The 15,139-nt window shown below is 50.2% G+C and overlaps 1 protein-coding gene across 1 annotated transcript in view; it reads right to left on the bottom strand.

Moving 5' to 3' along the window:
- Positions 1–2,385: 2,385 nt before the first annotated feature.
- Positions 2,386–15,139, bottom strand: part of LOC128935879 (rho GTPase-activating protein 39-like) — a 55,827-nt gene continuing 43,073 nt past the window's right edge. The window contains exons 6-10 of the mRNA XM_054274475.1: positions 9,623–9,696; positions 8,104–8,303; positions 7,079–7,170; positions 6,405–6,574; positions 2,386–6,009 (exon numbers count right to left, since the gene is read on the bottom strand). Coding sequence (XP_054130450.1) covers positions 5,815–6,009; positions 6,405–6,574; positions 7,079–7,170; positions 8,104–8,303; positions 9,623–9,696 — 731 coding nt within the window. The 3' untranslated portion in view covers positions 2,386–5,814. The remainder of the gene's footprint in view (positions 6,010–6,404; positions 6,575–7,078; positions 7,171–8,103; positions 8,304–9,622; positions 9,697–15,139) is intronic.

A 15,139-nucleotide genomic window follows, 5' to 3' on the forward strand; every position in this document is an offset into this window, starting at 1 on the left:
TGACCTCCAGACTGCTCCCAAGGTGCACAAAAGGATGGGAGCTGAGTGACTCACCAGGTCAGTGTGCCATCATCATAGCAGAATTCCACTTCTGGGTACCTTCTACTTTGGGACAGTTTCTCACCCCTTCTTTGTTGACCAGAGCACCAGAGGCTGGGAACTGGCTACATATCTCCAGGGATGGGTGCCCACCCTCACCCTGTGCCCTTGGCCAGAGCAAGCACAGCCCCATCCAGGGAGTGGCTGGGAGGGACACACAGACAAGCAGACGTTTCTACATCACCACACCCAGACATCCCAATTTAGCTGGGAGAAGGGAGAAGGCTGAAGATTCCTCACCTCCTCATTCTTTACAGGGCTGTCCATTTGCAGAGGAGGCTCTACAGGCCTTTCTGTGGTCCCTGGGGTTATGGGGTCTGATGGACATGTCCCGAGAGCAAGGAGGTAACACCCACCAGCGGACACCCTAGCCCAGTATTTGGGGACTGTCTGCACTTGCAGTGCCCTCGTCTTCCCCAGCAGGCACCACGGCCAGGTTGTTTCAGGGAAGCCTGTTTCAAGGCAGCTGAGGCAATCCAGCAGCTCACTGAAAAGGAAGGGCCCCACTCCCTCCTCCATTCCCCACCCTCTACATCCCTCATGGACCACCTGTCTCCCACCTCACTTGTAATCTGAACAAAAGACCAGATGTGGCACAGACGAGATGGAAGAAATGTGTCTGTGAGCGGAGGTGAACTGATGTAACCCACTAGTTCTTCTCTGGGAGAAGCTGCAGCTTTTAAGAGCCTTCACCTTCCTAACACCTTCATGACTTCGGGCCTCGATCTCTGCCAGCATCCAGCCCTGACAGCAGAGGTCACACAGTCCTCCAGTCCTCAGACACAAGCTCCCTTTATGGTACCTGTAAACACTAAGCACTTCAGACAAAATGGATAGTTTACATGGTGAGAGAGAGGAAGGTCCAGGCAGAGGCTGGGGCAGGAGATGCAGGTTCAAATCCTTGTGGCCTGGACAGAGTCCTCAGCTGGTGTCCCCTGCTTTGCAAGGAATAGTCAAGCTGATGAGTGAACTCCATATGTCCCAAAAGATTTCCTGCATGGCTACCTGTAAGCACTCAACTCTGGTCAGGTTCCTATGTGGTCCACCTCACTCAGAACACCCATGCTCCTTCCTGTTCCCTCGTCATGGGATGATGAATGCCTGAGCTGGTTTCCCCAGCCCACTGCATCCACAACCAGTTCTTGCCACTGTTCACCATGGCTGACAAATGGTATAGGACAACAGGACCTCTAAAAGCAATAACCTCAGCAACTAATTCAACTTTTCCCATCTCTTTTTTTTTTTGGGTGTCCCGCAGACAGTCCATGGGTGTGCCAGAGCCAGAGCCCTGCTCCACACAGCCCCAGCTTGGCACTGTCTCAATGGGCCAGTTCTGCTCAATCTGCCAGTGCTGTGCTGTACCCACATCAAACCAGCACTGGGGCAGAATCAGGACAGGGAGCCTCCCATCTCTGCCTCCTGCCAGTGCTGCAGGGCTCCCAAAGCAGACCTGCCTGTTCCTCTGGTCTCTATCTTCCCACAGGGCTGATTTAGTGCAAAGCTCCATGTAAGGATTGGACTAAAAACCTACATGAGAATTATACTAAAAACTGGCCTCGTATTACCCAGGAGCTTTGAGGAGGTGGCAGAACTTCTGTGCATCTCTGGTGGACAAGGGCAGGGAGACCCTTCACATTTTCAATGGAAGGAAAGACAGCGGGGAACTTCTCTACTAGAGGGGTAGCCTTGTGGTTGCCCTGTCCTGTAAAACATCAGGCAGCTGCCAAAGCTAAGCCCTTTCTCCACCTCAAGCTGAACCTACAGGTAGGTTGTTCTAGTTTGAAAGCAAAACCAGTGAGAGACTCTACGTAATACAATTTATTAGGAAAAGGGAAAAAACCAAACCAAAACATGCAATAATAGAAAAGAAAAACCACTGACAGAGTCAGAATACAACCTGACACCCTGTTGGTCAGGGTGTTGGTAGCAGTCCAATTGGAATGGTGGCTGCAGTCTTCCTGGAGTGGCAGATGTGGTTCTGTTGGAGCAGTGATCCTGTAGAAGAGTGTAGTCTTCCTCTGAAGATCCAGCGGAAAAGGCAGCTGTTCCTCTGAGAATCCAGTGGAAAGGTTGATCTGGTGTCCCAAAAACTCAGATTATATCCAGTTAAGAATCCTTGGCTCCTCCGTCTGGGCGGGGCATCTCACAATGGGATGCTGTAATTTTTATCAGTCATGCAGTGACATTCAACAGCCCATTAACAGCTAATGTCTCCCCAGAGGGAGGATTGGTTTGTGGAAGAGATGAAGAGAACTGCCCAATTAACAGAAGATAACTATTGCCTTGCAATCTAGGACACAGGTCCAAAATCCACCTGTGATCCACAACATCTGCCCAGCCTTTTCAGGAGCTGAGTTGGCACATGGGCAACAGACATGAGGGCATGGTGTCTATCAGCAGCCATAAGCAGAATTGCTTTCACCATTTCTGTTTGCAGGCATAGCAAAAAGTTCTTGTAAGGGTCTGTGAAAAGCAGACTCAAACCAGCCAGAAATCCAACAGCACAAGCAAGAGCACCCAGCACTGCAGGAGTGCTGGCCCCGTTGGAACACATCAGTCTCTCACAACCAGCAGCAGGTAATGGACAAGCCACTGGTGCCTCCTCTCAAGGAGCTGCGTCCCAGCTGCCCTCTAGCACTGGCTCCAACTGCACTGCTCATAGAAGCCCAGAACAAACCACAAGCTTGTTCCAAGGCCATCACTTCTTTAACTGATCCAGGTGTCAGGTCATGGTGACTGCAGGAATAAGCCTGAGTCTTGGAGCCTGAGCTGAAGCACTTGGTTTGTGGCCTTTTCTGATTTGGCAAAAATCACCTCATTTCACAGAAAAGCTTTGGGGAACACTCAGAAATTGGGCTGCAGACATCCCCCTAGGAAAGGGCTGTGTGAGGTTACAATGTTCCTGGTCTTCCTTCTGTGCTCCATTGCCCCACAGCCCACCTACAACACTTCTGCCAGCCAGACTGGTGGGAAAACCCAGTGGTATGGCCAGCATATGTGATCCTTAACTGCTGGTGTGACAGAACAGTCCTCGTTGGCTTTGTCTGAAGTGCAGCAGCTTTTCCTAGTCTGACAAGACAGTGACCACCCCCCAGAGCACCAGCAACACAATCCAGAGCCTGGGCTCATTCCTGTGTGGCTGAAGTAGCACAGCTGGCATCTGCCCTGCAGCTCCACAACACCGTGCAACCAGCACGAGTCTCGAGCACCAAGAGACTGCTCCCAGTGGTTTTTTGGATGACCAGCAAGGAAAGATGAGAGAATGCTCTAGTCTGAACATAAAAATGTCCCCATCAGGTCAGCCTAACAGCCCAATTAATTACATCTGCATCAGCAGAGACCCCGCAGGAGGCCATGCAGAGGATGCCTGTGTGGCCACCTCCTGGAGTCCACCTGCAGCACTCCCAGCTGCTGGAGAAGGGACACAAGAAGAATATCCCTCTTACCCTCCAACTACCCATAAAATTCTCTCATACCTTTATGACCCTGAAAGGCTCCAGAAGATATGTGTAAAGCAGTATTGTCTCTTACCTGTTTCAAACCATTCTCTTCCAAGATTCATTAAGTGTCCTTTGGTAGCTGCCTGAGAATTAAGAACAACAGAAGCAGCCCAAAGCATGGTTTCCAAATGCTTACTTCATGCTGATTCTCAAATCTTACTCAAGAGCACTGACATTCAGGCTGAAATGTGCAGCCCCACACAGATGTAATCATGCTGCAGAAATTCCCAAAAAAGACAACTCACAAAAGATACAGCCATGAAGATTGTATTTATTACTATTAGAACAGAGGAAAAGCTACTTTACTGATTGATATTTACAAATCTGTTGGCAAAGACAATAATATCCAGTGTCTTTTATGAGCATGTTTTACAACTCTTGCCAGAATCATTCACTTTTACTAGCAGCAAATGCCTATGGTTTGATTGACTGCCTCTGGCTGAGTGCAAGCAGTAACACGGATCACCACTGCAGTGGCTGCAGGCAAAGCCTGACACAGACACAGGCACCTGCAGCCCGAGGGAGGGCAGGTCCCACGTGGCTGCTCCAGCCCTTGGCAGGCAACAGGACAGCCTGAGCTTGTTCAGCAATTCAAATCTCAGGACAGCATGTCAGAGCTGGTAACCTCTGCCTGTCTCTACACTTCTGGGGGAGTAGCTTCACATGTGAAGAACAAGTTGTTCAGCACTACAGAAGGACAGAACAAGCTGAGAGGCATCAAAGCATGGAGATGGGTGTGTACGTGAAACAAATGCTGGCACATTTTGTGGGCATGCTTGACAAAGCTTATTTTAACACGGGAGCAAGATTTCCTGGACCACAGGGTCATCTGGTATGAGAAACCTTTATTCAGCTGGGCACAAACTGAATTCCTGTTCTGGAGTTCATTCAAACTCATCTGAACATAGGCTCTGGGAACCCTCTTAGAAAGACTCTGCACATGGCACCACACTGGCACTGATTCAGGCATCAGCTCTAAACCTCACTGTGGGCAGGGCTCAGCTCCCCACTGCAGTCTGGAGAGGATGATCCCAGGTCCCCACTGGAAAGGGAGGGGGATACAGAAACACAAATGCAACCTTGCATGATACTGGCAGACTTTGCACTGCAACAGTAATCCCAAAACACACTTTTTTGCAGCAGACCTGCCTCCAGCAAGGAAAACACCTCAAAGGAAGAGCATGGATACCACAGTTGATTACAGACAGTACCAGCATTTCTGAAGCACACAGCGCTGCTGCTGCTCTGCCTGGAAGGGTGTACCTGAGCACAGGAGCACTTCTGACTGTTGTGGGCTTTCTTTAGACCTGGGCTGAGCCTGAAGGGTGGGTCAAACTGGTATTTAGTTCCTGGCAGAATAGTCTGGGAAGGATGTGGTATTAGGAAGGGGGGTGCAAGGAGCTGGAGCTGTGAATGCTGCTCTGAGCATAGGCTCAGGAGCTCCTCAGCAAAGCTGGTGTCAGCTCATGCTGTCTGTAGCAAACAGGAGCTGCAAGGCCACTGGGGTCACTGCTCCAGAAGATATGGCCCTCATTAAGAGGATGCCAAAGTGGTTGTTTACCTGTTTGTTGTTAGGTGTGTGGCCTTCCTGTTGTACCCAGCATCATGGTGTGGGTGGGTACTCAGCACAGGGCTGGTCCTACAGACTGCTGCACAGCCCTACAGTTCTTGAACTTCTGCACTTTCACAGCCCTTTATCAACAGCACTGTGGGACGTCAGAACAACTCTGACACCTCCAGCCAACAGTCTGCAGAGGTGAACAAGGCTGGCCCCATAGTAGTAGGATTATTCCTGATGAGGCAGCACCTTCCCTCGGACCAGATCTTGCCACAGCACAGGAGTGATGTTTTCCTACCTCAAGTCAACTCTGCCTCCAGAAGGAAAATGAAGAGTCTCACTGCCGCATGTAGCAGTTCCTCACACATGTCACAGCCCTTTCACTGAGCACCCAATCTTGTGGCTCTCAGGAAGAGGATTGCACACTGAAAGGCCAGGAACTGCTAAACCTGACCTGCCATGCCCAAGGATTTCCTGGTGCTGACAGAACCAAGCCTTCCAGAAATGTCCAGTCCTTGTGATCATACATTGGGAGATGCTGAAGGGCTAACCCAGGGCATGACAACAGTAAGGACAATGGAAGAAACCTAAGTGGAGAGGAGAAGACTTAATCTAGCAACTCCTTAGAGCAACATTTTGCAGTGTGGGGCCAGTGGCTCAAACCAGCCCTTTGATGAAGCTCGTGTCCAGGTGTACTATCAGCATGCGCAGAAAAGACATTTCTTTGCGTGTGTTCTCAAAGATAACGCGAGGGTCGTCGGACTGGCAGCGCAGGCAGTTGGGGGCCATCACCATGGCCAGGTTATTCACATCCATCTTTGTTCTGCCCACATTTGATGGCTGAGCAAAGATCTGCAGATAGGAAGAACACATTCAGATGGAGCGGTGGGAAAGGGCAAGGAAGTCCAAACACATGGCCCAAGAAAAGGTGCAAGGAGAGCAGACGTAAAGCCTGCCTGAAGGACAGTGCCCCAAGTGCCACGCGTCCACAGGGAACAGCACTGTGCTCTGACATAACCAACAGAGCAGCAGCCTTGGCAGACAGGAAACCAACCCCAGGCTCTACAAGATCAGGATCAGGGTTTATTGCTCCCATAAGGAACAAGGCCAGCAAACACCCCTCCATCAATCCCACCTTAATACAGATAAGAGATCTTAAAATTGTGCTGATGGTCCCGGCACAGCTGTCACACTAACTGTGCCTCACATGCTCCTGGCCCCAGTGCAGGGCTGTGGGGGCTGCCTACCTGCAGGAAGTGTATGAGGTAACACAGCACCAGTCTGTTGAGCTCTGGCAAAAGCTGCACCACAGCCACAGCAGCATCGGGGTTCTCATAGTTGCTGATACACTCTTGGTAGAACTGCTGGGGGATCACAGGCTCCTCCAGCTCCCGATACCACAGCTTGAGGAGAGAGGCTGGGCAGAAAGCAGGGGCATGAGAACAGCTCTGGTCACTTCCCCACTCCCTTCAGGGGCAAACTTGGCAGTGAGAGAGATGGCAGAGAAGCAATTTCTGTGCTTGTGCTGCTTCACCTTAATTCAGTCTTGGCTCTGAAATGCTCAGGGACCCAAGCAGACCAGTTAGTGGCAAATACTGGCTGCTACCTACCTGCTCCTCTAGGAAGCAGCTCTGGGACTGCCTAAAGAAGAGGACAAGGAGACCTGAAAGACTCCCACCACTCTGCCCAGCTTGCACAGCCTTACTACATCAGAGACAGATTTCTCCCCACACCCAACGTTTCCTCTATGGGCAGTGTTTGGAAAGGCAGTGAAAAGACACAGAACAAAATTCTGGTCAGTGCAGACAGCTTGTGTACACATTGCCAAGCAGCAGCACACACACTGAGCTGCTCTTGCACCTGCCCCTCCACACTGCACCATGGCTGAGGCTGCAGCATCACACCTGCAACAGTCCTGTACCTGGTATGTTGGGGTCACTGAGACTGTTTGGGATTCTCCACTGATCCACCTGCAATTTCAATGCATTGACTTCATCTATGTCACCTGGTATCCTGCAGAGACACAGAAAAGGTCCTTTTGAGTGAGCCAGGCAATGTGCTTGGTGAGGCTGCAAAGCATGGCTCCGAAGCTGCTTCTGGGGCCTCAGGGAGAAGGGAGCAGGGAGAAGGCCTCAGGCACCTGTGGCAGCCACAGCAGCAGTTCCTCAGAGAGAAGGGAGTGCTTATTTTTATACACCATCTTGAAGTGGGGGCTCTAACTAGCTCAGATATCAACTATCTCTGTTCTCAGGACTGAATATTTTCTGTAACCAGCCTTCTTTGCAGCGTGTTCAGACGAAAGATGAGCAGCATCTCTGGCTAAATATAGTTATATACATACACACATCTATCTATCTGTTATCTATCTACCTATCTATCAAAAAATTTACCCATACAAGGTAAAGTGAGCCTTTTAACAACTATCTTAAGTTTAGGTACTGAAAAACTAATTCAAATCTTAAATGCAAAACAAAACCACACACAAAGAAAACAACAAAGAAAACCCAAACCCAAAGCAGAGTCCCCCATGCTCACCACACAGATTCTGTGTCTCTCTTGACTCCTTGTGTCTTGTGCAGCACTGAGGCTGATGTGCTGCATTAGATAAAGAGCTCTGCCAGGATACCAGGGAGGGAGCTCCTCCCTCCCCTACACCGGCTAACCACCATTGCCAAATCTGATGAAAGCTCATCACCCTGCCTGGGGATGAGTTGTCCACATAGTTAAGTCACACCTACACCAGTCCCCTCTGTGCTAACACATGCAAACTAGCTAATGACACTACAAGAGGTGATTCTTGAACCTGAGGAAAGTCAGATTTTGCCCAGTCCATAGTGAAGTGCTATTCTTAGGGAAGAGGAAGGTTGTGGAGGTCGATCTTGACTTCTTGGCTATGAGGACTGACTGTGGTTTGCTCAAAAGTAGCACAGTACCGCAAAAGCTCACCTGAAAATCCCCTCAGTCTGTTCCCCTCCCAGGGCCAGGACCTGCTGTGATAGCTGTGTCTGCACCCAGGGGAGCTTGTTCCCTGGATACATGTCCTGCTGCCGCAGCATGATTTCCTCCAGGGAGCTGCCGAAGAGCGATGGCGTGAGGATGGCATTCCTGGCATGTGTTATCTCTTCCACTGTTGGCTTACGGAGGCCCTGAGGACAGAGAAAAGCTTTGTGCAGCCATGACACAGCCAGCCCACAGAGAAAGAGTGATCCAGGGATGGGGATGGTGAGTGGCCAGGACAGAGAAGACTGACCCCCAGTGTGGGCACCTTGTCACCCTCCTGGCAGCATGGTTCTTGTTCTGCTGCCTAAAATCAGGGGTGGGTCTATTCATCAGGCCCAGGAGGAGCAGAGGAGACCACTTTGGAGAATTTGGGCCGGTTTTGCAGAGATTCTGTTGCTGTGTTTTGCACAGCAAGAGGACTGCTCTGGCTGCAGCTCCACCTGCTGCAGGACGCAGTATGGAGTGGAGCCCAGCCCAGCCCCAGCTGTGTGAGGTCAGCAGAGGGCACCCATACCCCAACCAAGCATCGGGCGAGTGCTTAAGCCACTGACAGGTGTAAAAAGTCCTTTGGAGATGGGAATTCCAGGTATTTCCAACTCCAGGGAAAGCTTTGCTCTCAGGGGTGCTAAAATCTGAAAAGTAGGCATTGGTACCTGTTGCTTCTGACAAATACCAACACTTAAAGGGGGATTTGAATGTCCTCTGGCAGCAGTTTGGAAAAGCACAGAGCTGTCACAGGGGGAACAGGCTGCCCAGCACAGTGGCCTTCAGCAGTGATCCTGCAGCCAAGTGGGGAACACGACAGGGAGAAGCTCCCACTGAGCCCTCTGAGGGTCAGTGGCCAGGGCTGCACTTGTGTACAATGTGTGTTTGGAGGCTTACTGTCCTGCCCCTGGCAGGATGCCAGGAGCCTTCACCCCTCTCAAGGTATTTCAGCTAATTTCTTCACTATGCAAAGTTCAGATGGCAGGGAGTCCCCAAAGGAATTTCCAAAAAAAAAAAACCCCGATGACCAGATCTGGCTCAGTGACCTAAAACTGACAGGCCATCTACCACTTTTCATGGCCACAGGCAGAACCATGCAGAGGGAAGAAAGGAAGATTACAGACAACACAGAGCACAGACTCCCCTCTGCACCACCCATCTCTGCTGTATGACTGTTTGAACTGGGAATGAACAACTCTGCAGTAAAACAGCTGCAAGACCCAAGCTCTCAGTGCAAAGGGAGACTCTTCCCTCACCTGAAGAAACAAAATTATGAGTATCCCGTGCACAGACAGCTCCTTTTACCCTGGAAACAGGTAAGTGTTGGGTTTGTCTTTGTCCCTGAGGCCAGGAAGCAGGGAGCCATGCAGATACCTGCACAGCATGCTCACTCTATCTCCATTTCCCATCACTGAATCAGTGGTGACCACCAGAGTCCCCCAGGCAGCCCCCCAGCCCCGCAGCCAGGGCAACTGCTCACCTTTTTGCCTCCAGTGACGGCTACTTTATGGAGTTTCCGGTAGCAGTACTTGGCGTAGGTGCTAATGGGTAGACCTGGTGGGAAAGAGGAAATGAGTGGTCAGCTCACAGCACCATGCACCCCCACACTGAAGCCCTTCAGAGAGCTCCAGCACAGCAGCTCATTCTGGCACAAGCAGCCCCCTCAATGCACAGCCCACTGCAGCAGGGCGGGACTGCCAAAACTTGCACTGAGCACCTTGAAGTCTCCCAGTCCCACGGCAGACAGTGTCAGTGCATGCCAGGGCTTGGACTTAGAAAGATTAATCTCCAGAGTGAAGGTGCAGAGCTCTGCACCTCCCATCCCTGCTCCTGCAGATCTCTGCCTCTTGCACCCGGAGCGCACCTGCCCCACCCTGACTCCACGCGTGGCACCCATTCAGCATTCACAGCGTGGGCACACAACAGGCCTGGGCCCTGGCCTGCTGGGCACAGCCAAGGTTGTTTATTATTTGAGAACTTTGGTTCCTTTGCTAGTGAGAGAGGAGCAGCAGAGAAAGGTATGTGGGGACAGAGTGGCAGCACCAACAGTGACCTCAGGACACAAGAAGAGGCGTGGGGAGCTGATGGGATCTTATCTTCCCAGAGATCTGCAGAAGATTTCCTCACATTCCTGCCTGCAATCTTCTCCAACACAAGCCTGTACCAGGCAGCTCAGGCATGTTCTGTGAGACAAGGAAAATGGGACACACCAAAGCCTGGGAACTGTACCTCAAAAGCTGCTGCCCTCCACAAGAGCACCTGCTCTGTTTGTGCTTGGTTCAGTGTACTCTGAAGGCAAGTGCAAGCCACCATTCACAGAGATAATCCTCCCGTGACACCAAGAGAAATGTTTGCAATGACAGAGCACTGACTGCTGAGAGAGTTTTTCCAAAACCATCGGCCTTTTGTTCTTGTTCAAGTAAAACCTAAAACTGCTCACTGAAAGCAGTGAATAGATCTGTCCTATTTGATTCCCTGCCAGGCCCAAAGCTTGCAGCAGAGTTCAAATACTTGTGGTGGTGAAAGTCTACATTCTAGTCAGATGCTGGGCATTTCACATCAGCCTTTCACGCACCCTATGGCTTAGGCATGCTGACTGGGAGCTTGGACATCTTCAAATCCTCTTAATGCAGAGGGAGGACAAACTCTTCCCAAGCAGAGGTGGGAGATGTGTTATCCTCTTAGCCAGCAGATAAACCACAGTCCTCGGCTCCTCTCGATGAAACAAGCACCTCCTGCCTCCATCAATCTGCCTCACAGCTGGAGCCGCACCAGAGCAGGTACACAACAGCATTCCCATCTCCCACAGGCAATGGGAAGGAAAGCCAGTTTTAGGAATTTCTTTCTAGGGAATATCTAATGCAAAATATTCACTGTAAGCAAAAATCCTGCTAGGCATGACTTACACTGGGAATATCTAAGGATTAAAAGGAAACAAACCAAATGAGATGCCCTGTGATGCTTTACTATCCCAGGCTACAGCTTCTGCTGTCCAATGTGAGACACACCCTGAAGAGAGGTGTCATCCTTCTCAGAGGGGAAGGGGAAGAAGCTGGACTGCGTCTCTGCATCCCAGCAATTTTGCAGGAGACAGCACATTCACAATTAATAATAATAAGTATTTTTTCACACTGTATTTAGACCATGAAACACATAATCACCCTAAAAGTTTAACAATGTTTGCAAAAGAAACTGGTGTCCTGCAGATTCTGCATGGCTGATGCATGGGCAGACACACCTGCTTGAAGCCTATTTTGCATTTTCCCAGGAAGCTCCCAGTCTCAGAAAAAGCCTAAAACCTACATCCAGCACTTTCTGCAGCGAGGCCTCCTGCTCCCATGACAACCACGTACAGCCTCTGACCCAATGGGGCCTCCTGGGGTCACGTGTGAAGCTGACCAAATTTAAGTAACTGAAAAATAAACTTGCTACGTGCACAAGAGGATGGAGGAGTTACTGTCCATAGACCTGAATGGCCAAAAAAGAGGCAAAAGCCCTGAGGAATAGGGTAAGCAGCACTCATCCCAGAGGGAACAGACCAATGGCTTCCATGCAGTCTCCTCGCTCCAGAGCAGAAGCCATCTGCCCCAACATAAGTGTTCCTGGCATGTGCAGAGTGGGATGGGCAACAATGGAGAGAGACATGGAGAGGCCAGGAGGCACATGCTGAGCTGCAGGAAGGCACATGAGGGAGAGGAGTAGAATTTAGCTTGAGCCTCAGCTTTTCCAAACCAGCAACCTGTCCCAACCATCTGCTGCTTTCAGAACGCTCAGCTAGAGACTGACCACCGCCGCTGAGCTCATCACGCACACTGACATCTCCAGACATGTGGGCCAGGTACTCCCTCCAGCCTCTTGCTGCAGGGCTGGGCAGCTTCATCTGCACTGCCTGGAAAGGGCTAATCCTGAAGGCAATTCTGTGAGCACATAATGAATCTGAGAAATCCAAGATGATCTGTTATTCCCTATGGTATCACAGAAGCCTCAGGAGCTCTGGAACAGAAGACTACTAACAGCCCACATAGCGAAAAATAGTTTTCAAAGGAAAATATTTCTCCATATTCCAGCCTAGAAACACATGTGGACAGCATCTTAAAGAACATCTCCTTTTAGAAAAAGTTAAAATCCAGACTAGACACATGCAGGAACATACCTTCTGGAACTGACTTAAATGCTTTCCTGCAAAAAAAAAAGTCCTAAAAATTCACCAAAGAGTGTGGATTTAGGACCTGGCCATCGAATATGTATTTTAGCACTACAGAAAGCTGTTGTCTAGATATTCCTCTGATTTACCACAGCATTTTGGATTTCAGCCTGGCACAGCCAGAGCAGGTTCTCAGACCAGGATCCCATCTCACTGCACTCTATAGCATAGGGGTAGGTGCTCCTGAGCAGGTAAACTGGGCTTGGCACCAGCAGTGCTGCTCTCCTGGCTTAGATCTGCCCAGGATCCATTTTACAGCACTGCTTTAGCTCCTCTTTTTCACACCACAAGTGTTTCCTTCTACACTCCAACAATGCTTCTGGATCACCATTCCCTATATGGGAAATGCCATGTTCATGAGCCAGACAAGCCAGCAGCCTGCACCTGTCACCAAGACACAGATACAGGATGTCTTAAAAACTGGTATCTCCCTTCAAAAAACTCCTAGCTAACAGCAGGTGGGCAATACCCTCAGGCCGTGTTGCACCTGGACCATTAGCCATCAAGAGACAGACCTCCCCTCTTCGCATTTGTCCCATTTCTTTCTAAGCCTCTTTATGCTCTGAACTGTGGGGGCTGGTGGGCCAACAAGGAAAGAACCCACAATACTCCCCTGGACAGAAAACCTCTCAAGCCACAATCACCCTTGTTAGGGTAAGGAAAAAAGCTTCTCCCGGCATGCCTTGCTGCAATGTGCAGACTCAATGCATCCCATTGGCCCTTCCCACTCCCTCCACCCCTGTGCCCTCATCCCATTGGCCCTTCCCACTCCCTCCACCCCTGTGCCCTCATCCCATTGGCCCTTCCCACTCCCTCCACCCCTGTGCCCTCATCCCATTGGCCCTTCCCACTCCCTCCACCCCTGTGCCCTCATCCCATTGGCCCTTCCCACTCCCTCCACCCCTGTGCCCTCATCCCATTGGCCCTTCCCACTCCCTCCACCCCTGTGCCCTCATCCCATTGGCCCTGGTGTTCTGCTCTGCCCCTCAGGATCCCTATATAAAACTCTGCTTTGCCTGCCAGAGTGGCTGCTTATCCCTGGATCCCTTTGACGAAGCAGCTCAATAAAGGCTCTCCTTGGAACCCCACACAAAGACCCCGTCTCTCCTTCTGTGTGCCTGGATCACGGCAGAACTGAAATCACCCAGCATGAGCATAGATGTGCCTGTGGCCCTGAGATGTCTTCTTCAAGATGCTTCTTTGGGAATGTCATGGCAATCTGAACAATGTACTAGCCCTTTGGGATTTCATTCTGTGCTTCAGGACAGACCATTACTGAGCCTGCTGCCCAACACCAAAACCAGGCAGCTTTCAGCTCTGCTATGGCACACAGTGAGAAATTTTCCTCTTGCTTTCCCCAGGTAATCTTAAGTTTCTTTCCTCCCATTGACCATCGCCCCTCTTCCCTCCTCCACGTCCAGCTCACATGTCACCTTCCCTGCCTCACTCATCAGCCTTGGAGGGACCCCTGGGCAGGACATACAGGGTGGGCACAGCATGACTACAGCCAAGTGCTGCTTTGCTCTCTGTCCCTTCCCTGCAAGCTCCTGATCTCTCTTTTGGTTTCTGACCACTTCCTAGCAATGTGTATGTGTTCACAGAAATTCATATACTAGCTGGAAAACGTCTTTCCCTCCTCAAAAAGGCTCAACTGGGACCTCCCCCTGCACTTGCAGTTAGAGACCTCTCCCCCATGTAAAACCATTGCTTTTGGTGACACAACATTCTCTGCTGCTTGATCGCTCCGTTTGTCACTCTCGCCAGATCCCTCTGCACCCTTCATTTTTATAGCTGTTAACAATTTTCTATCAACACTGAGCTGTCACCTCATGATTTGTCTCCTTGTACAAATCCAAAGACCAGCTCACATTTCTGTGGGATCAGCAGACAATCCTCCTTCTGAAAACACAGCATTTATTCCTACCCATTATTATTCTGCCTGCCAACAGGTTATTCATGCATAAAAAGACCTTGAACCACATTTATATTTCATTTATTCACAGAGAATTAAGCTAGAAGATGAATACTGCAGAGGTTAAGTGTGGGAAACTTCAGAATTCTTTCTTTGGGTATATGTCAGGTGGTAAATGTTTACTCACCTATGAGCTTCTGGACTGAAAGCATTATGTGCACATGTGTGGGGATTCACTGCTTCAACTCATCTTTTCACTGAAAGACTTACATAGATGCCTACTTATCTTCTACTCAGTTCTGACCAAAGTCAGTGCATTTGATTTCCTTATGGATTTCCCCGTTAAACTGATGCTACAGCATCCATAAGCATCTTAGTATTTCAGAGCCACTAAGAAACTTCTCGCAACAGCCTTGCAGCTTCAGGTGCATCCTACCCACCCCTCACACATCTGGAAAGCACGGCTGGTCAACCAGAAGTAGGTGCTCCAGGGAAAAACCTGACCTTTCCAGCCAGCAGCAGAGAGAACATGGCATGTTCCTGCAAGATTTCCCCTTACTTCAGGTGCAATTCTAAAGTCAGTCTCTAGGAAAAGTCCTCAGAGTTTCAGTCACTGCGAAAAAGCTGTTTTGAGTGAGCTGCCAGCCCTGCTGCCTCCTCTGTTAAACCCCTGCAGAACAACTCATAGCCTGGTCCCTGCCAGAGCAGCCTCCTGGGCCAGAAAGACAGACAAGAGTAAACAGCCTCAAGCTGCGCCAGGGCACATTTAGATTGGATATAAGACAAAATTTCTTCATTGCAGGGGTAATTAGGCACTGGAACACAGGCTGCTCTGGGCAGGGGTGGAACCTCCATCCCTGGAAGTATTAAGAAAATATATG

Source organism: Melozone crissalis, unplaced genomic scaffold, assembly GCF_028551555.1.
Source record: "Melozone crissalis strain CALT ecotype California unplaced genomic scaffold, PUWL_Pcris_2 ptg000017l_1, whole genome shotgun sequence".
Taxonomy (NCBI): Eukaryota; Metazoa; Chordata; class Aves; order Passeriformes; family Passerellidae; genus Melozone; species Melozone crissalis.